At 49.1% G+C, this 24,782-nt stretch overlaps 1 protein-coding gene across 1 annotated transcript in view; it reads left to right on the top strand.

Moving 5' to 3' along the window:
- LOC144257639 (1,5-anhydro-D-fructose reductase-like) overlaps positions 1–19,894 on the top strand; it is a 43,887-nt gene extending 23,993 nt beyond the window's left edge. The window contains exons 4-12 of the mRNA XM_077805672.1: positions 8,643–8,810; positions 11,159–11,275; positions 12,540–12,617; positions 14,168–14,284; positions 15,384–15,490; positions 16,412–16,499; positions 16,705–16,788; positions 17,641–17,729; positions 19,855–19,894. Coding sequence (XP_077661798.1) covers positions 8,643–8,810; positions 11,159–11,275; positions 12,540–12,617; positions 14,168–14,284; positions 15,384–15,490; positions 16,412–16,499; positions 16,705–16,788; positions 17,641–17,729; positions 19,855–19,894 — 888 coding nt within the window. The remainder of the gene's footprint in view (positions 1–8,642; positions 8,811–11,158; positions 11,276–12,539; positions 12,618–14,167; positions 14,285–15,383; positions 15,491–16,411; positions 16,500–16,704; positions 16,789–17,640; positions 17,730–19,854) is intronic.
- Positions 19,895–24,782: the final 4,888 nt, after the last annotated feature.

Raw genomic sequence — 24,782 nt, 5'->3', positions numbered from 1 at the left:
ACGTTCCCATAATCTAACAAACAAATCACTGTAGGAAGGAGCCCATTTTGCTGAATTTCTGCACACTTGGGTAAGCAGAGCATCCACTGGACGTGAGTTTAAAGCCAGCTGCATGGCCTGCAACTCCTGGGCATAGACCACAGCTGTCAGCTACAGGGTGGTTCTCTTAAAACAAGAACGTGGCACAGGGAAATCTACATGTTTACAGAGGAGACCAGAATCTTGTCACACCTCTGTGCTCCACATGGCATGCAGAAGAAGGGGCAGAGAGCTGTCCATGACAAAGCGTGGGCTGGGATTAAAAGTCAAAGAAGCAGGTCATGTATCCCACGTGGCAGCTGGTACTGATTTGCCCAGCACCCAGCCTGGCGCCCAATAAAGGGGCAGAATGGTGATACACACGCTTAGCAGGGTTTGAGAGTGGTTGAAAATCTTTTGTTAACTCTTTGCTTTAATGAAAAATTGGGGTTTGGACAAAGGTGAGAAATTTCATGGAAATTGTCTGGAAAAATCAATGTACTTTGAATGTTTTTTTTCTTGGAAAACCAGTCATTTTGGCAGAAAACCAAATGGTTTTGCTAATGGTTTTTAGCTGAAGTAATCCCACAAATCACTACCCCTCACCCTCAAAAAGAGAACATTTGGAGAAAAATTGCCAGAAAACTTTTAGGTTTTGGTAGAAAATCTTCAGTTTTGGAGGCTGTTTGATTTTCCTGAGTAAAAATCCCGACATTCACTGGGGATGGGACCCAATTCCCACATAGCTTTAGTTAATAGAGCAGAAGCTCGGGTCCTAAAAGCAGCTTTTGGCTAAGTGGGAGGGTCTGTACAGTTATCGGACCATTGTTCTATCTGGTCTCAAACTTAGCATTTTCCCACTACTTATTGGCTGACACTAAAACCCCAAATCCACCACCGACGAGGTTTGGAGACACCCCAAGCCACACCGTTTGGATCTCATTTCTTGGCACCGCTTAGATATTTGGCCCTTAAGACACTTAGCTGGAAATCTGACTTGCTATACTGAGGAAGAGGAGGGGCAGTGGTTAGCATGGGTTCTGGCAGACCTAGCTTCAATTCCTGCTCTGCTGCAAACATCCTGTGAGAACCTGGGCAAGTTGGCTTAGCCTCTCTGCCTCAGTTCCCCCCATCAGTACAGTGAGAGTAAGAGAAAAGCCCTGCCTCACAGCGGGGTTGTGAGGCTAAATATATTAAAGGGTGGGAGGTGCCCACACCCTACAGTGGTGGGAACCAGCTAAGTACCTCCGCTAGATAGCCATGGAAATCACACAGGGTCAAAATCAAATTCCAAGCATGAAAAGATTTAATTTAGATGCTGTAGATGACCCATTGACTTCATTTTTTTTTTTTTTTAAGGCTTACCCATAGAAAGCTTCCTATGCATCCATTACATAATCCCACACCAAAACTTCTAATCCATACATGGTACAAAATGTGCCCTGTTACAATTAACTTCATATTTGAGTTGCTTAATGCGCAGCACTGAAATTGCCTGCGGCTTGTTCCGCTGAGTGCCGGGACAGTAGTAATAACATTACACCCATGGAGATCAGCGGAAGGAAGGCAGGTCTGCCCCATGATTGCCCGGTCTGTGTCCAGCCCCTGCCGGGACTGGGCAGCTGGCACAAGGAAAAGCAACAAAACTAATGAGTAAATGCAGCTGTGTCCCCACCCCCGGCTGAGATTTGCTCCCCTCTCTCCCCATCGCTAGCTGCGTCTTGGTGAGTTTCCACCCTGGCTTTGGCAAACCTCCATCTTGTCTCCTCTTCAGTCATTAGGGATCATCCAAGTTTAAGCGTTCGTCCAGCCAGTTGGATCTGAGTAGCGGCTCTCTGGAGGTACCACTGAGTGTCTGGATTACCAGTGGCAGCCCCAGGCGAAGGGGTATGGGGTGCTCCCCCCTTCTTCAGTGAAATCTGAGAACTATTGAGAGTGGCAAATTCATCCTTTGGGGCTTGTGTTCAGCCACGTGCTCCCCCTCAGAGCAACTCCTTCGAGAGATCGGTGATGGGTCACGCTCCTCTAGGGCGCAATCCGGCAAGATGCTGGAGTGCTCTGGCGAAGGGCTGGTTTCACAAAGGGACTTAAGTGCCTAAGTGTCTCTTTAGGTGCCGAAGACCAACCGCTCAGGCCCACGGACCTTCACAAAATCACAGCCTAAACCCCAGTGGGATTCTCCAGCTAGGATTTCCTCTGCCTATCTCGCCTGCAGGGCCTGATCCAACAGATATGCTCCAAGCACGCCAGACCCACCCACAAGCCACTCAGGCCGCGGTGTGTGTCTGTGTTGATCAGGATCCAGTGGCTGGGGCACTCACGGGGGTTGTAGGAGACCTAGGTTTGAAGCCCTGCTCTGCCCGATTTGAAGCAAGGGCTTAAACCTGCCTTTCCCACCTACCCAGTGAGCGCCCTGTGGTGTGGATGCGTGTGTGTGTGTGGGGGGGGCGGTAAAGGGGAAGCTTTTTCTCTTTTTTTTTTTTCCTGAGAAAGGGCTCCGCTCCCAGAGAGGGCTCACAGCTGAGGATCCAGAGTGGAGAGAGACACCACCCTCTGGCCTGTCACTCAAGTGCCTGAGCCCCAGGTCAGTGGGAGTTAGGCACCTGGCTCCCTTTGTGGATCTGGCCCTGCCCTGTCCCTCTGCGTTTCACTCCGAGCTTACGTAGGCTGCTCCCTGCTCAGCCCGTTCGCTTCTGAGAACCCCTGTGTACAGTGCCCAACTTTCAGCATACAATGCGGGAGGAGCCCTGGCACCTAGCAATTAGCTACTGCAAAGCTCAGCATTGCAGTGCCCTCAGCCCACTGTGAATCTAGCCCCAAGTGCTCTCGACTCCCATTGACGTCGACGAGGCTTGCGGTGCTCCACGCAAGCTGGGATCAACAATGTAGGGCCCGAGCCTGTAGCGTGCTGATCCCAAAGCAGCGTCCTCGCAGTGAGTTGAGGGTACAGAGTACGTTCCAAGGGGCACGTGGCCCCTTTCGGGATGAGGCCTCTAGACCAAATCTAAACAAAGGTGGCTTTAATCGAAAGCAACTGAGTTGTCAGGCAGGGGGCTCTGGTTTGAACAAAGCTGAAGCTTAGCACAGAGACCGGTCGAAAGCAGAACCATTGATCCAGACCATGCCTAGTTTTGCGACCCCCTGGGCTCCTGGAACTCAGAGCCAACATGAACACATCTGCCTTTGTTTCAGTGCCCCCACCCCGCCCTCCATGTTTCAGTGTAATCTTAGCCAGTTTCCTCCTGTCCTCTCCCTTTGTGCATTTAAAATCAAAGCCGCCAGAACAAGCGAGAACACAAGCCCAGAAGCCCAAGGGCCTAATGACCAAGGGGCATTAGAGACTGGCACTAGCTGAATTTCAGTGCTGTTGCTCGAGTTCAAATAGAGTTTAAACCCTGCGTGGCATCTCGCTGTCTTTTCAGACAGCAGATTCATGTCAGCTCTGACAACACCGACTCTCACACAGCCTAGCGGCTGGAGCTGTCCCGTCCCCGCAGATATGCTCAATGTTTTGATGAGGCATCCGCCGGTGTATTGCCAGGCAGGGAAGGCAGCCGTGTTCTGGGCTGCAGTTGGGTATTTCTGGGTCTTTTCCAAGGGGCAGTTCAGAATCTGGGCAATGCAATCGTATTTATTTATAACCTGTTACAAATTCCTTGGGCTACGGACGCTCCCATTCTCAGAGTCACGTCTTTGCTGGATTTTTTCAGCTCCGGGTCACTGACTCACTCGAGGTACAGAACGCATTTGTGAACACTAGTCGGGATGTTCCCCTCACGCTTGATCCAGCTGTGGCACGTGGTTGTAGTTTACCGTCCGCTGATCCCTCGAGAGAGCTCTTTTGAAACAAAATCCTGCTGGAGACAAGGCAGGGGTAGTTTTTACCTTGATGTAGCTAGTTGAGGTCAACCCTCTTCCCCACCCTTCATCCCTCAGGAGTTTACTTTAAGGGGTACATTGGGGTAAAAACATAAAGCCCTGTGCCTTGTCTCCACTTGGAATTTACATCGAAGTAGCGATCTCTGTGTAAATGCACCTCTTGCAGTGAAGACATAGCACCGAGAAAACCACAAACATGATTAGATGTGTGGGGAGTGTCCATGCTAGCCTTTACAAACCTGTTAAGTACCCTTGCCCCCTTAGTCCCAGCACTGAGGAAATTATCAGGATCTGGCAAGTCTGTTTCAGTTAGGAGGAGAAACTGACGACAGGTATTTGTTTGGTTGGATCCTGTTTTGTTTACAAAGAAAGCACAGGCCAGTTGCTTGTTTTCCCTGAAAACAATTAAAAACAAACAGCAAGCAGTTTCCTGGCTTTCAGTTTCCAAGCCTACCTCTCCAGCAGTTCCAGGCCACAAGGAGCTCGCTCTCTCTGCTCCCCCACACAACTGCTTCTCTCTCTGTCTGCTTGGTTTCTGCTCAAATACACCCCCACACACACACCTTGCCAAACAATTGCCACAGCCTAGCTTCTGTGTTTGCAATCAGGGAAGCCCACATGGCTCTGCTTCTGATCTTGCCATTGGCTTGCGTGGTGGCTTCTACTGTTATTTGGTATCTCATGACATAAAGGGGCTTAATTGCTCCTTCTACTGAGCCTGGAAGAAAGGCGCTTAGCACATGCATTGGCTTTAACCAGGTTTGTGATTGTCTATAGATCAAAGATCATTAACATCCTCCACATAACAGTATTTTGAGTTCACTGGCAGTCGATTTACAGGAGGCAGATACTCATTTGAGGACCACTTTCTAGACCCACTGAAGTCTAATGTTTAAACTCCTGTTGACTTCAGTGGTCCTAAGAGAGAATGGAAGTTGCAGAATGAATGCATAACACCTACGTCAGGTGCTGGCTTGCCAGCGCTGAGAAGCACTGTCCTCTGTTTGTTGTCATTGGATTCAATCAAAGCTATTAAAAAAAAATTAATAAATCTGCATTTGTTGTGAAGTACAAGGGGGAGATGGCCAAGGTGTTCCTACAACTCTGGCAATCCTGACAGCCCAAGTGGCTCATGTGGGATGTGGGCAGGCAGGGTGCAATTTAGAGCAAGCCTCGGTGCAACTGTAACGTGCACAGGGGGCAAAGAAGCCGGAGTATAAGAGCAGCACCAAGTCTGTAGCGTGATGAGTGGAACTTGAGAAAGAGGGTCAGGTTTCCGGAGGGATCTGGTTTGGGGAGGCATCAGGGGCTTAGCAAGGCATGCTGGGGCCAGGCTGCTGGTGCACAAACACCGGAGTTTCGGCATGTAACACTGGCCTCTTAGGCACGTTTGATAAAGTCTTGTCTCTTGCAACTGTGCCCGCCTTCCTCATCCCTTATTGTTAATGACACCCCTGGCCCCGGTCAGACCTTACTTGCAAACTGTGAACAGATTTGAGCTAGAATCACTGCAAGCCAATAAACCTGGCAGCTCCTGGTGCCATTTCAGTCACTTTTCAGAGCACGTGAGCATTTTTGACTTTGAACATCAGTGTTTCTTTCTGCGAGCTGGTGGATCTTCTGCTCTTCCCTGAGGCATGAGGCTGAATAAGTCTCTTAACTTGGATCCTGGCTGGTCCAACTGCCAATGCTCTTTGTGTCTAATTCTTCCCTGAATTGTGTCAAGTGTTTGAGATCCTTCAGCAGTGACTCTTACAGGCTAAAAGTAAAGGAGTACTTGTGGCACCTTAGAGACTAACCAATTTATTTGAGCATGAGCTTTCGTGAGCCACAGCTCACTTCATCAGATGTGAGCTGTGGCTCACGAAAGCTCATGCTCAGATAAATTGGTTAGTCTCTAAGGTGCCACAAGTACTCCTTTACTTTTTGCAAATACAGACTAACACGGCTGTTACTCTGAAATCTTACAGGCTAATCACACACAGGACTTGCCTATACTACAAAATTGTGCCAACTCAAACTATCCTGGTACAATTTTGAAGTAATAGAATTCCCCTATAAAGATCAGGGCAGCTTATTCCTTTTCCTGTGTGGTTAAAACCACACTAAGGTAAAAGGCAAAGCTACATCTTTGTCTGGTCTGACTATTTTGGAAGAAAATTGCACCAAGCAAAATAGTTTTACTGGCCTCACTTTCAAGTGTTGATGAGGTCTTAGTGGGTTGCCCTTCTGCAGCAATAGTGTTAGCCTGTACCAAAAAAGAGGAGCCAGGAAAAACTGGGTGGGAGGTTGGATGAGAGGGAGAAAATAAGAGAGAAGGGACTGTAGGCGTGGGAACCAGTTCTGCTGCTTTTGGTCTGAAACTTTTTTGCCAGAGTAGACCCGTTGGCAAATACTTGGATGTTATGTTCTGTGAAGAAGCTAAAGACAGCCAATCAACCCAATGTTTTCACTGATATTTTTTGGATTTGAATTTTTTTTTTTTAAATCCCGCTCTTGTTTTGTTGCTCAACAAATTTGACAACAGTAGGTTTTTTTCCTTGCAAACGTCTCCATTTCATCCCAAAGGCATTTAAAACAAAACACAGCAAACTTCAAACAGCTGACCCAAAGCCCATTGAAGTCAATGGGATTTGTTCCATTAGGATCAATCCATGAAACTATGTTGGCTACTGAAGGGTAAAGAGCGGCCAGCAAAACTGTTCCTTTTGGTAGCCCACTGGGCTACTGCGGTCACGGGATAGATGTAGTTGCTCCCCAGCTATGGTCCTTACTTTCACAAAGGATCCTTGGTCCTCAAGGCGATTTTCATGTCTCCGTGCCAGGGCAGAGCTCCGTTTGTTATGGAGGGAAGCGGCTTCCCATCGAGGCCGATCAGGATCCGTTTGCTTTGTTGTGCAATTAAATAATCGTTGTAGGTTTAATCCTTTAATAAATTTCCCTGGGACACGGAACGCTTGTGGGGTGCCCCATGGCTTTGCCAGCCTTGACTCAGGCCTCTGCTGCCAGCAGCACTCACGAGACCCGAGAAAGAGCTGGGAGAGGTAATTGTCTACCTTAATCTCCTTTCAAAGAGGTCTTTGATGGGAATTGAATTCTGATGAAAGACTGCTGGGTTGGCAGCCTTGGAGATGAGACGTTCTCTGTCAGCCCCGAGGGGGAGGTCCAGGGTGGGTGTCGTCTGTGCCAATGCACCATGGCGCAAGCCCTGATCTTGTCGAATCGGTGTTTTAGGATGAGAGGGGGGCGAATTTCCAGCCAGGGCCTGAGATCTAAAGCCCAGCATTGGCCCACGAGAGTGCAGGAGACAGGAGAGCACAGCTAGAGAGAAGAGCGGGACATTAGGGAGCTGGGAGAGGTTTGACTGAGGACTTCAGCAATGTGTTGGCTAGATGGGAGAAGGAGGCAGGGAGCCCACCCGACTGCGGGCTCTCTCATTGGACGGTGCTGTGGCATGATGTACTGAGCATCCGATATCGAGCGCAGGTTAAACGCTGATTGTTTTCAAGAACAAGAGAGCCTGGGCGCTACAAGGGGTGGGTGCAGCTGTGATCAATCTACCCCAGGGATCCTGCCTCTTGGCATAACTCCTGCTGGGCCTACACTTCTCCCCACCTGCTTTCCCTTTGTTCCAAGGCAGGAACAACCCTGCATAAGTGCCGGTTCATCTGTTTGGGTCGGATGCCGCGGTCGCTCTTTGTCTGCGTGTTCTTTGCAGGCAGGGGCATGCCGGCCTCCACTCTTGGGTAAACGCTGTAATTAAAGGAGGCTTGGTACAGAGAGGGTTCTCGGCGGCTCTGTTTCCGCACACAGCCAGCGTGCGGCTGGGTGTCAGCAGGATGCCGCAGCCCAGATCAGGTGAATATGTTTACAAGGCTGAGTTAATGCTCAGGCAGATGTTAACAGCCCATGAAGTTAGCAGAAAGAGGCCCACTGAATTCAGCGGACATAGGATCAGACCCCTTGTTCAAGGGAGAACGTGGTAATTCCCGAAGACTTTGCTGGGGCTGGTAGCAAAGAGAGGGACAATGACTCTTGGCCTATTAGAAGTGTGTGAATGGTTTCAGAGTAACAGCCGTGTTAGTCTGTATTCGCAAAAAGAAAAGGAGTACTTGTGGCACCTTAGAGACTAACCAATTTATTTGAGCATAAGCTCAAAGTGTGTGAATGTTTATTACAAACCCGTGAAGGGCAAGAGCATGTCGAAACTAATGTTTGAAGTGCCTATGAGCCTATGGATGTTGATAGTTGGCGTATGAGCCCCCAGAGACTGGTGCAGCAGAGGACAGCCTTGTTATCCCCGTCTGTGCGTGTACCCAAAGCCCTTTTAATCTCCAAGGCAACAAAATATTCCATGAGTCTTGGCTCTGCAAAGTTGCAGCTGAAGCTCTCTTGCCTGGGGAGCTGTGGGACCCTTTTGACAACCGAATGTGGGCTGGAGCACCGCTATGCACCATAGCTGAAAGGTGGCATCGTGGGCACCACAGTGCCATGCTGGGGCCTTGGTTTAACACCGACTTGGAAGGACGAGCACCATGTGTGGAATTTGCAGCATCTAGCCATTCCCTGGGGGTATCTCCTACCCAAGTGTGGACAAGGCCTGGCCCTGGGTTTGGCTTGAGAGATCTCAAGCTATTGAGCATGTCTTTGGCTGGTGTAAATCAGTGTAGCTCGTTAGCCCCAGGAGTGTGGCTCGGGGGAAGGTTAGATAGCAAGCAGTGATGCGTCTATTGCTTTCTTTGCAGTGTCCCCCGGATGCTGCTCAGGAAGCCCTACAGGTAGCGTTAGATGCTGGATATCGGCACTTCGACTGTGCTTATTTTTACCAGAACGAGGCCGCGATCGGAGCAGCCTTTGAAAAGATGCTGGGGGAAGGGAGGCTGAAGAGAGACGAACTTTATGTGGTGAGCAAGGTGAGCCCCGTTTCCCTTCCAGACAGAAGCCCAGGATTGCTAATTCTTTCTAAGTTACCCCAAGACTTGGGATACTGGGTGTTGTGGTTTTTTTTCTCGTGGCCTCTGCTCCTGGACTCATGATACGGTGAAAATTTCAGCCTCCATTAAATAAAAAAATGATTTCCTAACCCTCTCGGTTATTCACAGAAGCTGCAAAATGAGACCCCCCCCTAAAGGCCAGAAGGCAAATAAGACCCTATGGCTTTTTAAGCCAATCTCATGGATTCTAGGGGGGCCTGACTCATGAAGGCTTGATGTTGACTGTACTGTGTGCCTTGTGGATTGAAACACAATTGTCAAAGAGCTGCCATTCCCAGTGCAGAACAACAACGTTATTAAACTTTCTAATTTACTAGAGATGATCGAAAATGGACAATGGGACAGTTTTTTTTCCATTGGCAAATACAGTTTTGTCGGAATCTAAACTATTTTGCAGAAACATCTCAATTTTGGCAAAGTTGCAATGGAAAAAAATGTCAAAACACATCGTTTCGACTTTCCCGTTTTATTTAACTTCCACTTGCATATTTTTATGTTAGTCCAGATTGTATTATTTTGACCTGAGCAAACTGAAAAGTTTCAATGTTTCCAAACAGAAACTTTTCTGAATTTTCACCCACTAGAAATTTCAATTTGTTGGAATTTTCCACAGGATTCAAATTCCATTTTTTGCCCAGTAGTGCTAAGTGTTCTTATATGCCATTTGAGAACACTAATTCTATTGTCTATCTACATATACACAAACATCTCACTTTTGTGGAGCACACCCATAGTTACTATAGAATCATAGAAATGTCGGGCTGGAAGGGACCCTGAAAAGTCATCAAGTCCTGTCCCCTGCACTGAGGCAGGACCAAGTAAACCTTGACTATCCCAGACAGGTTTTGTCCAACCTGGTCTTAAAAACCTCCAGCAAGGGGATTCATAGATTCATAGATATTTAGGTCAGAAGGGACCATTATGATCATCTAGTCTGACCTCCTGCACAACGCAGGCCACAGAATTTCACCCACCACTCTTACAAAAAAAACCTCACACCTATATCTGTGCTATTGAAGTCCTCAAATTGTAGTTTAAAGACCTCAAGGAGCAGAGAATCCTCCAGCAAGTGACCCGTGCCCCATGCTACAGAGGAAGGCGAAAAACCTCCAGGGCCTCTTCCAATCTGCCCTGGAGGAAAATTCCTTCCCGACCCCAAATATGGCGATCAGCTAAACCCTGAGCATATGGGCAAGATTCATCAGCCAGATACTACAGAAAATTCTTTCCCAGGTAACTTGGACCATACCCCATCTAAAACCCATCACAGGCCATTGGGCCTATTTACCATGAATATTTAATTACCAAAACCATGTTATCCCATCATACCATCTCCCTTCCACGAACTCCCTTGGAAGCCTAAATAAATATCTAACCTAAATAGCCTTTCCTGCCAGTTTACTCCATTACTTTTTGTCCTACCTCCAATGAACATGGAGAACAATTGATCACAGTCCTCTTTATAACCGCCATTCACATATTTCAAGACTGTTATCGGGTCAGTCGTCTTTTCTCAAGACTAAGCTCTATTTATGATATTATCTAAGACTCCGTTTATGATGCAAGTAACAAAGACCCATGGTAGGTGCCTACAACAATCAGCAGCAATGAAATGCTAAATAGAAGAGATTTCCAAGCTGGGTGTACCTCAGAGCTGATTGGTCACATGGTGCTGGCTCCTCCTCCTGGTTATTTGCTGAGAAGAGCGGACCAATAGGAGCGGGGACATGGAATGAAGAGCAACATTTGACTTATTGCTCTAAGGCCTGGTGGACACACTTCATTTGTATAGAGTAAAATACTGGGGGAAAGGGATGTCCGTTTTTGATCTTTGAGAGGAAGGATGGTGCTGGGGTGAAGCCACTGGACTGGGATTTAGGAGATCTGGCTTCAGTTCCTGGCTCTGTCACACCCTCCCGCTATGACCGAGTCACAGAGTCTCTCTGTGCCTCGGTTTCCCATCTATACAGCTCATTATACTCCTGTTCTCCTACTCTTTCTCTGACCATGCCCCCATTTTACAGAGGCAGCCTGGTCCAGTAGAACAGACAGTGGATTGGGAGTCTAGAAACCTGGGCTCTGTCTCTCGCTGTGTGACCTGGAGTAATTTACTTCTCCTCCCACCCTGTGTCTGTCTCTTCTATGTAGACTGTGAGCTCGGCAGGGCTGGGACTGTCTCTCTCGGATAGTGCCCAGCACAGGGGGCCCTCATTTTGGTTAGGTGCTCCTGGAATGCAATGAATAATGCAACTATCCTCTCTGGGCAGCTATGGAACAGCTTCCACGCCCCGCAGGATGTGAAGCCGGCTTTCCTGAAAAGCCTGACGATGCTGAAGCTGGATTACCTGGATCTCTATCTCATGCACTCTCCAATGGGCTTTCTGGTAAGGTGGCTTCTCTCTGAGCTGATGGCATTTAGTTCCCTTTCTTCCCCTCAGCCACACAGCAGTTTACACGGTGATGAGTCAGTGCAGGACAGAACTGGGTTTCCGTTCGTAATTATCAGGAGGCAAAACAAGGCAGGCTGGGTTGTCCCTCCGTGGCAGGTCGACAGCCCCTGAGGGTGTTGTCTGGTTTCCTTTTGCGCTTCTAGGAAGCGGGTTCTCGTGGCTAAAATGTGAAGCTGAGACTCACAGACTTAAAACACGACCTTGGGCAAGTCACTTGATAGACCCTGGGCCTCAGTTCTCCCTGTGCCGCATAGAAATAATAGCACTGTCCCGCTCCCCAGGGGCAGGAGGTGCTCAGATATTACGGTGATAAGAGCCAAGGTAAAGGTTCTGTAGCTACTTGGATGGAAGGTGCAACAAGGGCTTTAGAAACGTGGCATAACCGGGCCACGTGGTCTGACTTCCATGGATGGGTGGCATAAGCCGATAGAGAACTTGACGCATGTAGGTCCAAGGTGCCATTTGGAGACCATAAAGGATCACTTCCCTGGCACCTGGAACGCTGGCACCCCTGGGGTGGCACACAGCAACTGTTTAACAGCAAAATAGGTTAGGCTGGGAAATGAAGAAAATGAGAGGATCCAGTTGGAGCTGTAGGGGAAGTTGAGGGCAATTGGGTGCTGGGCATTGTGTTACTGTAGATGGGCCTCCTGGGTAGGCCAGAGAGTCATCCTGATCAATGAGGCTCTCTGGGCGATTTTGGTAAGAGGAAGGGGACCTGTGAGAACACCAGGGTTAAACTCTCTTGGGGCAATTACGCTTACTTGGACGTGTGCCGGCTCGGCAACACCACAGCAGGGGAGTCTCCTATCCACGTTGAGACCCAGCCTCATTCTCCTTTGAGCTCATGAGCCTGGACTGCCTCCCCGTGACTGGAATAGTGGGAGAGGGGTCAAGCAACCAGGCCGGGATATTCGCTCTCTAGAAAAGCCCCCTGCAGACCTCACCGACACTGCATCATCCAGCTCAAAAAATCTGGTGCCCCTGGCTTTCTTTCACACTTCCTCCTGTTGCAATAACTCTGACAGAAGTGGTGGGCATTCCCTGGGGATGAACGGGCCAACGGGGGTGTTTGATGCCTGGCCACTCGTTAATTCTTGGCGAGTCAGGTCAACGCGGGGCAGGACTCTCAGCAGTTCCAGAGATGCCCATGGGATGCTTCACCCTAGAAAGTGGCTCTTGGTCTGTTCCCCTGCAGAATATCAACGAGGAGCTCATGCCTCAAAAGGACGGGTTGCTTCTGCAGTCGGATGTGGACTACGTGGACACCTGGAGGGTAAGAGGCTACACATCAGGCCAAGTGTAATGATGTTCACGGGGGGTCACGGGCAGGAACAGAACCTGGGACCTTTTGCACCTCAGCCCAAGCTGCTACTATGTGAGCTAAAGGTGCAGTAGCGATGGGATAGGGCAGCTGAGCTACATGGAGGTATTTAGGATGGAAGGGATCCCCTTGAAGGGATCCCTTATCAGGGGAAGCCCGGATTCCCACCTCCTGCATGCCTCGGTGATGTGCACCATTGATGGATACCATAAGCACACAGGGCCTGACCCAAAGCCCTTTCCAGCCAGTGGAAAGGCTCTCATTGGCTTCGATGGGCTCGCCCATAGTGCTCAGCGAGCAGCAGGGAAAGAGCAGCATAGGCTGCCCATCCCCCTCCAGTCGTAACGATCTCCATGGCTGACTCGTGTTCCTCACGTATATTTCCCATCAGCAGCCTCTGCTGTCTGGCTGCAAGAGACAGAGAGGCAGGCTGAATGCACCTGCCACCGTAGCAATTGGTAATTACCAGCAAGGTTAAGAGCTGCGAGCCGGGGCAGGTTTTTAGTCTGGCTGGAGACAATGGAATGGCCTCATTTAAAATGCACAAAGGCCCCAAGAAGGAGCTAATGCTTCGCGGGAGGAGACAGGCGGCGGGCGCTTGCGTGCCGACGGAAATATTTTTAAACCCGTCCCGAAGGGGGGAGAGAGCTACGATTCCAGTCGGCTCCCGGGTGTCAGAGCCACTGGCTTTCCAACCCAGCTGCCCTTTCCCTCCGGAAATGGGAACGCCCCTCTGGGACGTTGAACGAGTGGCTTTTCTGCTGGGCAGCCCGCTTCCCGAGAGGCCTTCCACCTCCGTCGTTCTGGGCATGTGCAGAAGGCCGAATTCAGGCCCGTCACTGCAGCTCGCCTGGCAAATCTGTCCTGTGTGCGTGCCCAAGGCAGAGGCTGTGTTTTTAAGGCGCTCCGTTCTCGGCACTGCCTGAAGGCCCAGCCTAAGCACGTGGAGAGATGGAGATCCGCCCTTTGCCACTTGAATCTGATTGATCACAATCGTCGCAGGAGCTGCACGCCTGCCCTGGGTGGGAGTGGAGGACCGAATGGTGGGCAGGACAATCGGGACCCTCTTCTGCCAGCATAAGCACTGGGGCAGGATCTTCTGTGGCACATGAGAGCACCAATCGCTGGGCTTGGTCCATGCACCTGGGCTCACCTCCTCAAAGGTATTCAGGCACCGGTGCCTCACTCCCTTCGAGGATCTGGGCCGACGTCCCTAAGGAGGTGGAGGGCTTTGGGTTAGTTTGAGACAGGTGCTGAGCACCCAAGCTCCGGGTGAAGCCGGTGGCAGCTGCAAGCATTCCAGCACCCCGGCAAAGCCAGCCAGTGCATTGTCACTCGCCCGTTATTCCAGCAGCCCCCTGCATTTCCCCAGCTGTGTAGGCCCAGCCCATGACCTGCTGCATAGAATCCTAGAAGATTAGGGTTGGAAGAGACCTCAGGACCACTGTGAGCAGGACCACTCCCCAACAAAATCATCCAGCACCTCTTTGTTTTCCTGGCAGGCGATGGAGAAGCTGGTGGATGAAGGCCTGGTGAAATCGGTGGGGGTTTCCAACTTCAACATCTCCCAGCTGGAGAGGCTGCTGTCCGTGTGCAGGATCAAGCCTGCCGCCAACCAGGTAAAGGCGTGTGAGTTACACCGGTAACGATGTCGTTTCCTGTGGTGGTGTAGGCCGCTCCTAGGATATGAGCGAGACCAGGTGGGTGAGTCTCCTTCAGCTCTATGCAGCTCCGAAGTTTGTGTCTCTCACCTGCTCTGCCTGTAGCAATCGTGTCTCCGCTCCAGGGAGTGCTCCTGCTCACTTTGCATTGCGCTGCTTAAGGTCCCAAGCAAGAATTGGGAACCTGCAGCTGTGGCATCCTCCATACTGTGCTAAGCAGGCTTTGGGGGCTTAATGCATCATTCGAATGCCTGGGTTCGCAGCTTGAGCAGAGCCAGAGAGCTTGTGCTCGCTCTTTGAGGGCTTGGCCCCAGAAGGACTCCCAGAAGCACAGAGCCCAACCATGCTTGGGACCCCACTGTGCTCAGTATGAGACAGTCCCTGCACTGAAAAGCCAGGGGTCCAGAGAGACAAGACGGGAGAAGGGGAAACAATCCTGGAGAGGGGGAAATTACTTGCTCAAGGTTAATGGCACAACTGGGAACAGAACCCAAGCCTCATGGCTCCGAATCGCCCCTAAGTAGGTCAAGCTGCCTCTCTAACATGGGGGTGGGGTGTGGCCTGGAGAAGGCTGAGGACCATGGGCCTAATCAATCAACCTCCCTGCGGCCGGTCCTGTGTCCGTTCTCCAAGCCAGCCACTGTCACTGACCAATAGCTAACGCTGCAGAAGGAGGCCCCGGGGAATGCTGTGCAGGCAGAAGGGGGATTGATTGGTCCTGATCTGCCAGAAAGCTGCAGCCGGAGCCTTGCTTTCTCTCTCTTAGGCCAGGGTGTGGAGGAAGGAGGCCGAATCTGATGCTCGGTCCAGCATGCTGGGAGAAGCATGTGGGGCTGGGCAGAGAAGAGGAGGAGACTTGCCCGGGGCAGGAGGGAAGCTCACCTGACCCTGGGGCTACGGGGGCTCATGATATTCAGCAAACCAGGCCCCAGCTTTGGGTTTTCCAGTGAAAGCTGCCCTCGCTTGGGAAGGACTTCCCAGCCCTTCAGAGCCCGCTCATGAGCACCTTGAGGCAATGGGACGTGGGCGTGAGAGACAATAACTGTTTCTCTACCAGGTGGAGCTGCATCCCTACCTGACCCAGCCCGAGCTGGTGGAGTACTGCAGGTCCAAAGGGATCGTCCTCATCGCATACAGTCCCTTCGGCTGCCCTGCTATGCCCCGGTCAGTCCAAAAGTGACCTGTAAAGGGAGAATGACCAGTGAGCTAATCAGAGAAGAGGGGGAGGTAGAAGGTGGGGTGTTCTTGCTGCCCCAGAGTCCATGCTGATGACTCGGAAATCACTCTTCTGGGGACAGTAGAGACCCACAGCTATAGCACAAAGCAGCAGTTCTGCCCTGAACCAGCATCACGGGGCTCAGTGGTGACTGGCAGATGGAGTGAGTGTGAGCTGGAGTGCCTGAGAGGTGTTTCTTCCAGCGGCCACAGCTGCAAACTCAGCCTGGGCTGGCTCTGAGACACAAGCTGGGTCCTTCTCTTCTCAAGCTTCGTGGCCGGTAACCCGGCCCACCCGTCCAAGGTGTGGCTGAGATCTTCGATACGCTAACTGAGCTGGATTCTGCTCTCTCTCCGGTTTGATTTCACTGGCTTGGGACTTACGCTCGTGTGAGGGGGAGAAGAATCCAATAGCATTTACTGGATTCATTTATCTTGGATAAATATCAGGGGGTAGCCGTGTTAGTGAAGAAGTCTGAAGAAGTGGGTTTTTTACCAACGAAAGCTTATGCCCAAATAAATCTGTTAGTCTTTTAGGAGCCACCAGACTCTTTGTTGTTTTCTTGGATAAATACTTAATCAAGAGTCAGGTCAATGTAACAGGGGTCCCTCTGCGTGATGAGTTCTGGCTGCCGCATGGTGACAAAGCAGGGGAAAGGCAAAGTGAGCTGGGCCAGGGAGGGATGCTGGCTGTTGTTAGCAGCCGTTGTTTGCACAGCAGCACCAATGGGCATTCGTCGACCCTGTGGCTGGCTCAGGGGGAGTGACTGAAACCCTCAGTGCCTTCCCTTCCCCATTTCTCGAACCCACCAGCCTTCTGTTGGCAAAGGGCTGCCCGTTGTTCAGGACTCTCCAAATCTCTTCCCTTAGCCCTACGGGGAAGAACAGTCCGGTGCCCCTCCTGGAGAATCCAACGGTGAATGAGATCGCTCAGAAGCACGGAAGAACCAGCGCTCAGGTGAGGGGGGACAGCACTGGCCCTAGCAGTGTTTGTCTATAGCCGCACGACATCCTATCTAACCTACACGGGGGTGGGGGTTTGTGGGTGCAGTGTGGGAAAAAAGTGTGTGTGTGTGTCTGTCTTTTCCTGCCGGCTGTGTGCCTCCTGGCCACCACGCCAGCCACGTACCTTGGCTCACCAACTCCTCCTGCCCTCTCTGCAGGTTCTCATCCGCTTCCACCTTCAGAGGGGCATCGCCACCATCCCGAAAAGCATCACCCCGTCCCACATCGTGGAGAACGCAGAGGTAACAGGGATGGCTAGTGAGCCAGGAGCCCTCTTCCGCTCCTGGCGAATGGCTGAGGTGTTAATGTCACCAGAGCGGGGTGAAAAGCTGCACACAAGCAACGGCTGGGGACTTGTACCAAAGCTGAGCTGTACCCAGCAGGATTTGAATGGCTAGTTCAAGGGACCCTTAAGTATCGCTAGCTTGAGGGTTAGCCGCTCCGTTCGGCGATACGCTTGTAGCTTGGAGACCTAGCTGGATTTGCTCCTTGTAGAACACACATTACAGAGCAAGGTCTGGCTATTAAACAGCCTTGATTGGCATGCACGGCCCCCCTTGCGAGAGGTGGGGTCGCGCAGTACCCGGGGAGCCCGTTAACAGAGTTATTCTTAAGCCATCTACAGCCATTCTTGTCCCGGCTCCAGCTGTGACGATCCGGATGAAAACACGTCCGGGCCAGGGAAGCAGCTGTGGGAATAGATTGTGGCCCGTACATCTGGGGGCGGGATTTTTGTCCTTTCACTGAGGAGTTGAGGGGGTGGCCATGCCTGGTTGGCAGAGCTGTGCTGAACAAATGGGCCTCGGAGAGAGAGACACACACGAAGTGTCTGGGCCTGTCTGCTGTGGGGCAAGGCAGGGGGTGAATTTCAGCACAGCACCTTGCCATGCAGTAACCTCCCACATGCGTGCCGGGGAAATCCTACGCCCACACCCTGCCATTCCCTGTATCCAGCCTCCAAGGGGTTGCATTTCCCAGCCTTACAGAATATCCACCCGCGACTTCCATGCTCTGCTGGGGCCTTGTGTCTCCCTGCAGACCTCCGAGCCCAGAAAGCCCTTGGCTTGGGTTCAAAGGCTGATTCTTCTGTGTAGGTGTATGACTTTCAGCTGACACACAAAGAAATCCAGACGCTGGAAGGACTAAACTGCAACACGCGATTTATTAAATGGAAACTGATGGGGTGAGTGATTGAAACAGGCTCGTCTAACTAAAAAAATGTATCCGTGTGCAACTGTGCGCTTGCCTTCGGGGCCCGGCTAGTGATCGTACACAGGGAAGCTTGCAGGCTAGGAAGCAGTGGATGCTTTCAGTCATGTGGCCCAGGGGCTAGCGCGCTGGATGGGGATGCAGGAGACCTGGGTTCTATTTCTAGCATTGCCTCTGCCCTGCTGGGTGACCTGAGGCCAGTCACTTCCCACCCCCTGCCTCAGTTTCCCTACAGGCAAAATGGGGATAATGAGTCTTTGCTTTTCATCTGCAGGGCTTCTATAGGAGGTAGATATTGAGTAGCATCTACTCATGTAAGGATCTCAAAGCACCTTGCCAACATTAATTAATTAACCCACAGTGAAGTAGGTAAGGGACCAAACCCAGCAGCGACCGTCCCCATTAGCTTCAGGTGGGGTTGTTCCAGTGTGGGTCTCACCTGTTATAAAGGGAGTTGTTTCCTCACTGATGCTAACCCACTCCGAGGCCAGGGATAAATCACAAAGGTTTGAGCAGCACGTTGAAGATCCAGTGTAATACGTTTGAAGTGTTGCTATTGTTTGTTTAACCACTGACCCTATTGGCCCCTGTGCAATACACGCAATCCAATCTTCCCTGGTGGCAGGGCTTGCAAATCGGAAAGGCCAGCATGGGACCCAAAGAGACTTCACCTGGGTGGAGGGCGGGGTCAGTAGTAGCATAACCTGAGCTAGGAGAATGTGGATTTGATGCTCTCTAGTGGTGATGCATCCGTGGTGAAGCTCACGAAAGCTGATGCTCAGATAAATTGGTTAGTCTCTAAGGTGCCACAAGGCCGCCTTTTCTTTTTGCGAATATAGACTAACACGGCTGCTACTCTGAAAGATGTTTCAATCAGCCGTAGAGCTGGTTAAAAGATAAAGCTGCGTCTGTGTTTCCTTCTGAAAATATGAACAAAATGACCCTGCAAAACTTCTGTCTTTTGATGATAGGAAAATTTAGAAGAAATTCCCCTTCCTCCTCTTCCCTGTTTCCACTGAAAAGAGGGGATGGGCCCCAAAAAGAAAACTTCTGGTTTTCAACAGCTGAAAATTTTCAATCCAATGACATTTTCATTTTGATCAAAAAGCCATTTTTAATTGGGGAGGCAGCATTTTGGGTGAAAAATGCTGACCTGCTAAGGCATGGGTTGTCAGCCTTTTCCCTACTGGAGCCCCTCTCTCATCTAATAAAATCTAGCTCCTTATAGAACACTTTTCAGCAGTAGATCACAGAGGCCCAGATTCATGAAGGTACTTAAGCGTTCCAACGTCTAACCCGCCCCCCCCGCCCATGGTGCCCTGCCAGCAAGTGGAATTCTCAGCCCTAAGCTTTGTGAATCTAGTCCAAAGTGACCTGCTTCAGAGTCCTCCAAGCAAAACCCACATCTCCCAGTCCACTCACCCATGCTGCAGGAAGGGCAGGGGTTTCACAACCAAACTCTGTTGGCGGCCCACGAAGTTGAGCCTCTTTTCGTCGTCAGAGGTTGATATTGCCCTGCGGAAGTTAATGGGAGTTTTTCTATTGACTTAATTGGGAGCAGGATCAAGGCCCTTATGTCTTTGAATGCAACAGGAGCTAAAAAGCAGGACTGGCTCATCCTTTTAGTTGGAGAGATTCTGGGTTTAAACACCTGCTGGCGCAACCCATTACTAGCAGATCTGTTGCAGGATGGGCGGCTGACTGAACAGAACGCACCAGGAAATCCAGAGAGGGATGGGCTTGGTTTATTTGTGTTTCTTTTAATTAAACTCCTGGGTTAATGCATTTTAAATTAAAGGTTTAAATTCCCTATTTTGGCTATTCCTATTACATGTGAGAAGAAGTGGCTGGCTACTGCACTGTATTGCTTCTTGAAAAAGCTTCTACATGGAAGATTCTGAATGGCTGTGATTATTGGAATCTCCATCCTTAGAGGTTTTTAAGGCCCAGCCTGATGAAGCCCTGGCTGGGATGATTTTAGTTGGGGTTGGTCCTGCTTCCAGCAGGGGGTTGGACTAGATGACCTCCTGAGGTCTCTTCCAACCCTAATCTTCTATGATTCTATTATTTACTTAGGCTGTATTTGTCTCTTATTCCAGGATGGACACACACAAACACTTCCCATTCGGTGACAAGTAACTATCATGGCCTAGAGAAATGGCAAGTCAATCGTGGAAGATCCGGTTCCCAGTAAATCAACTGCATGTATTGGCAAGCTTTTGAAATGATCCATATCAGCCTCTCAAAATCCTTATGAAAACTTACTAGGCAAGGTAAACTAAAATCTACTTGCCTACCTGTACACCGGGGCTACACCTAATTACGTTTTATTTGCCTATTTAAAATTACATGAGAATGGAGGAGAAGAATTTTACATGGGTGATTTTAAATATCCGCTTAGCAAAGGGTAAGGGGGGATCTTGATAAGCTATTTGTTCTCTTGAGACAGTTTCTAGATGTGGGGGTAAAGGATTAGATGCTTCTGTAATGTTCCCTTGATTTTTTTTCAGTAACACAATAAAAACCAGCTGCCCAATGACAGCATTTAGCATTCCCGGGGCTCTGGTTCAAGTCCATGTGTTCATTTTTCAGGGGACTTTCACCAAGCACTGAACAACTGGGATTTTGTTAAACAACAGACTGAACCAAAGCGCCTTTAACTTGATGCAACCTGGGATTTGCAGTCTCCTGTTCAAAATCTTCAGCAATTTAAATGCTTCAGCTATGTTCTGCCCCGCCGTGTTAGTTTACAGTGCGGGGGTAGAGTCGTACTAACTGGAATATTTCTATCAATTGGAGTCACAGACGTTTTTACTGTGGGCAGAATGCACCCCGTACTGAAGACCAACCCGATCACTTCAGTCCCGCTGAGGTTGTGCCTGTTCTGGCCCTTTACTCCTGATGAAATGGGATTTAAGCGAGGCCTAGCCCATGTGCTGGATAGCCCTCGATGCATTGGTGAATGTCTGTTGGAGACAAGAGTCACAGTTTTCACTGCATGTTGCTTACCTTTTGAGGAGCACCCTTTCCCTTCAAGTGCTCGGCAAACAGGCTAGGTTACTGTATGTATGTGCATGAAGTCAGCATGTCCTGATGGACTGCACAGTGCAGCAAGCTGACCTTGACAATTCACTGGTAACAACAGTTTTGCAGTGGACTTCAGTGAATGTATGGTCAGGCCCAGTATTAACTTTGAGAGACTTAAACCCTTTAATATACGTTAGATTTATGTGTATTTGTGTTTTTTAAGATGCACAAGTTCACATGCCTCAGGGGTTACGATACATTAGCCCCTGCTTAGTGTTGGCCGTTCACTTTGTTTGCCAGATGATGATCATTATGTGTGGTGAATGGCTGTAGCGTAAATTTACACTCCTAGAATATACGTCCAAAGTGCGCTCGCTGTGTGTGTGTGGGGGGAGGGGTTAGAATAAAAACAAACTGGAAAGATGTCAGATGAAACTTTCCTATGGACCTAGTTGAAATAACTTGCTTATAATTAGTTATCACGGTTGTTTCACATTAAATTGGAAAGGAAAGGATGCATTTAGATAACTAATATGTAGCAATATTTAATACCTTGCACACGGCTTTGAAGATGAGATCTCTTTAGCTGAAATCTCACATTTAAATTACCCCTCCAGGGTCTTCAGTTTATGTTCCTGTACATTGTTCTTACTGGCAGTTTTGTTTTAAATTGAGAGGTTATTTGCTCCCTTAATTATAACAGATGTGCAAAACCAGCTCTCCCGGTTGCCCTTCAGCCCTGTCTGTTAGTGCCCTCTAGTGGAGTAAAGGTAATTCACTCTGTGTCTAGTCTAAAGTTGAAAAGTTTCAAAGTAACAGCCGTGTTAGTCTGTATTCACAAAAAGAAAAGGAGTACTTGTGGCACCTTAGAGACTAACCAATTTATTTGAGCATGAGCTTTCGTGAGCTACAGCTCACTTCATCAGATGCATACTGTGGAAAGTGTAGATGATCTTTTTATATACACACAAAGCATGAAAAAATACCTCCTCCCACCCCACTCTCCTGCTGGTAATAGCTTATCTAAAGTGATCACTCTCCTTACAATGTGTATGATAATCAAGGTGGGCCATTTCCAGCACAAATCCAGGGTTTAACAAGAATGTCGGGGGGGGGGGGGTAGGAAAAAACAAGGGGAAATAGGTTACCTTGCATAATGACTTAGCCACTCCCAGTCTCTATTCAAGCCTAAGTTAATTCTATCAAATTTGCAAATGAATTCCAATTCAACAGTTTCTCGCTGGAGTCTGGATTTGAAGCTTTTTTTGTTGTACTATAGCAACTTTCATGTCTGTAATTGCGTGACCAGAGAGATTGAAGTGTTCTCCGACTGGTTTATGAATGTTATAATTCTTGACATCTGATTTGTGTCCATTTATTCTTTTACGTAGAGACTGTCCAGTTTGACCAATGTACATGGCAGAGGGGCATTGCTGGCACATGATGGCATATATCACATTGGTGGATGTGCAGGTGAACGAGCCTCTGATAGTGTGGCTGATGTTATTAGGCCCTGTGATGGTGTCCCCTGAATAGATATGTGGGCACAGTTGGCAATGGGCTTTGTTGCAAGGATAGGTTCCTGGGTTAGTGGTTCTGTTGTGTGGTATGTGGTTGCTGGTGAGTATTTGCTTCAGGTTGGGGGGCTGTCTGTAGGCAAGGACTGGCCTGTCTCCCAAGATTTGTGAGAGTGTTGGGTCATCCTTCAGGATAGGTTGTAGATCCTTAATAATGCGTTGGAGGGGTTTTAGTTGGGGGCTGAAGGTGACGGCTAGTGGCATTCTGATATATGCCATCATGTGCCAGCAATGCCCCTCTGCCATGTACATTGGTCAAACTGGACAGTCTCTACATAAAAGAATAAATGGACACAAATCAGATGTCAAGAATTATAACATTCATAAACCAGTCGGAGAACACTTCAATCTCTCTGGTCACGCAATTACAGACATGAAAGTTGCTATATTACAACAAAAAAACTTCAAATCCAGACTCCAACGAGAAACTGTTGAATTGGAATTCATTTGCAAATTTGATACAATTAACTTAGGTTACCTTGCATAATGACTTAGCCACTGCCAGTCTCTATTCAAGCCTATTTCCCCTTGTTTTTTCCTACCCCCCCCCCGCCCCGACGTTCTTGTTAAACCCTGGATTTGTGCTGGAAATGGCCCACCTTGATTATCATACACATTGTAAGGAGAGTTTAGATAAGCTATTACCAGCAGGAGAGTGGTGTGGGAGGAGGTATTTTTTCATGCTTTGTGTGTATATAAAAAGATCTACACTTTCCACAGTATGCATCCGATGAAGTGAGCTGTAGCTCACGAAAGCTTATGCTCATATAAATTGGTTAGTCTCTAAGGTGCCACAAGTACTCCTTAAAGTTGAAAAGTTAGCCCAATCCTGCTCCTAAAGGACACCCTTTGCAAGATAGGAGTCCTACTTACTTGATCCTGAAGGCTGTAGTTTTCCTCCACCTCTTAAGTTGAAGGCCAGGAGCCCAGCTTTTCCCATGGTGCCCTAATGCAAAATGACCTGGGGGAAACCCAGCTCCAACCAGTGCTAAGTACACAACTGCTTCCCTTATTCCTTGCAGAGCCTGCTTCTTTAGAAGCCAGAAACAGCTTTGTTGGACTTAACTGGATCCAGAACAAGGTCTAAAGCCAGAGGAGTTGCTTTGAAAGGGTCTGATTCGTGACAAATGCAGGAATTAGACTTGTTTACATGGCAAGGAGGACAGCATTTGGGCAAATGCAAAGAGGCAATTCCCCCTTCTCAAGCACCCAGCATTAACCTTTTAGCCTACAGCCAGATTTTAAAAAGGAGTCTTATTAATGAGTTAGGGTAACCCATCAGCTAGAAAAATGTCATTCTGGTCTCACATTAGGTGCGTAGCTGGTGGTCATCACTAGGGTGGATGGAGATGCTGGAAGTGGTGCAGTTTCCCCCATCCCATAATGTTTAAAGGCTATCGGGCATCCAACCTGAAAAAGTCATAAAATCACCCAAAGGGCCATAACTGGAAGCAGCACAGGCTAATTTTGACCAAAAGTGGCAGAAAGCTTTTAAATATAATTGATAATGCAACTAGGTACCTAAAATAGTAGCGTTTTGGAAAGTTTGGGACCTGTTTAGCCCCAGGTCACATTTGCCTGTCCTTTTTATGCCTTCAGTTAAAACAAGTCTGTAATCCCATGACAGTAGGAGCCTCTTTGCTCCACGTATTACATCGACATATTTGCCATTATGATTTGAGAAGTTTTCTGTCTGCTATTTTATAAATATTGGCTACTGCACCAGCAACTCATGTTAATACAGCGTACACGGTGATGAAATATTTTCAGGCTATGGTCCACGCTCTGGGCCAACACTGGACCTGTGTCATCTATGATGATGCAATCTCCTGCAAAGCACGGTTGATGAAATGGAGGAATCCAAATGAATTGGACAATGACCACCTCCAGATGGGAGGCAAGCATTGTGCAGTGAATTTCATGTGTGAGCGAGGCCGTGTGAGGCAAGACAGTGGGTTTGAAGACTCCTTGTGGAAGGCAGCCTCTGTGGTGCTCCAGTCATCAGCCATGCTCTAAGAGGGAACCATGGACCTGTGGCGTTAAAGTCCACAAATGTATGAACGTGTTGACAAATGGACTGAAATGGATGGCACGTGGTGATTCCGTGAACAATAATGTTGTCCCAGAAGATAAAAAAGAGCCAGCTTGGAGAAAATGCAAATGTGCCCAGAAGCATTTGAAGATGTGGAGACAGCACAGGAAGAAAACAGAGTGCTTTGGCGGGCTTCATGAACCAAGCCCAATTGCTCCACTGGCTCATGGACGCTTACCTTACAGTACCAGTCTGGGGTTCCTACACTGCTGAAACTGTTATACTAATGCAGTCTTATTGGGGCTGACAAAAACCTCTCTCTCCCTGTATAATGCAGGCGATAGGCTGCTCGCCTAGGTACCAGGCCTGGTGGGTTCAAATCTGCCCTCTA

This window comes from Eretmochelys imbricata, chromosome 26 (genome assembly GCF_965152235.1).
Source record: "Eretmochelys imbricata isolate rEreImb1 chromosome 26, rEreImb1.hap1, whole genome shotgun sequence".
NCBI classification, from domain to species: Eukaryota; Metazoa; Chordata; order Testudines; family Cheloniidae; genus Eretmochelys; species Eretmochelys imbricata.
Note: the sequence above shows the minus strand (reverse complement) of the source record. Positions and strands in the feature narration are given on the sequence as shown.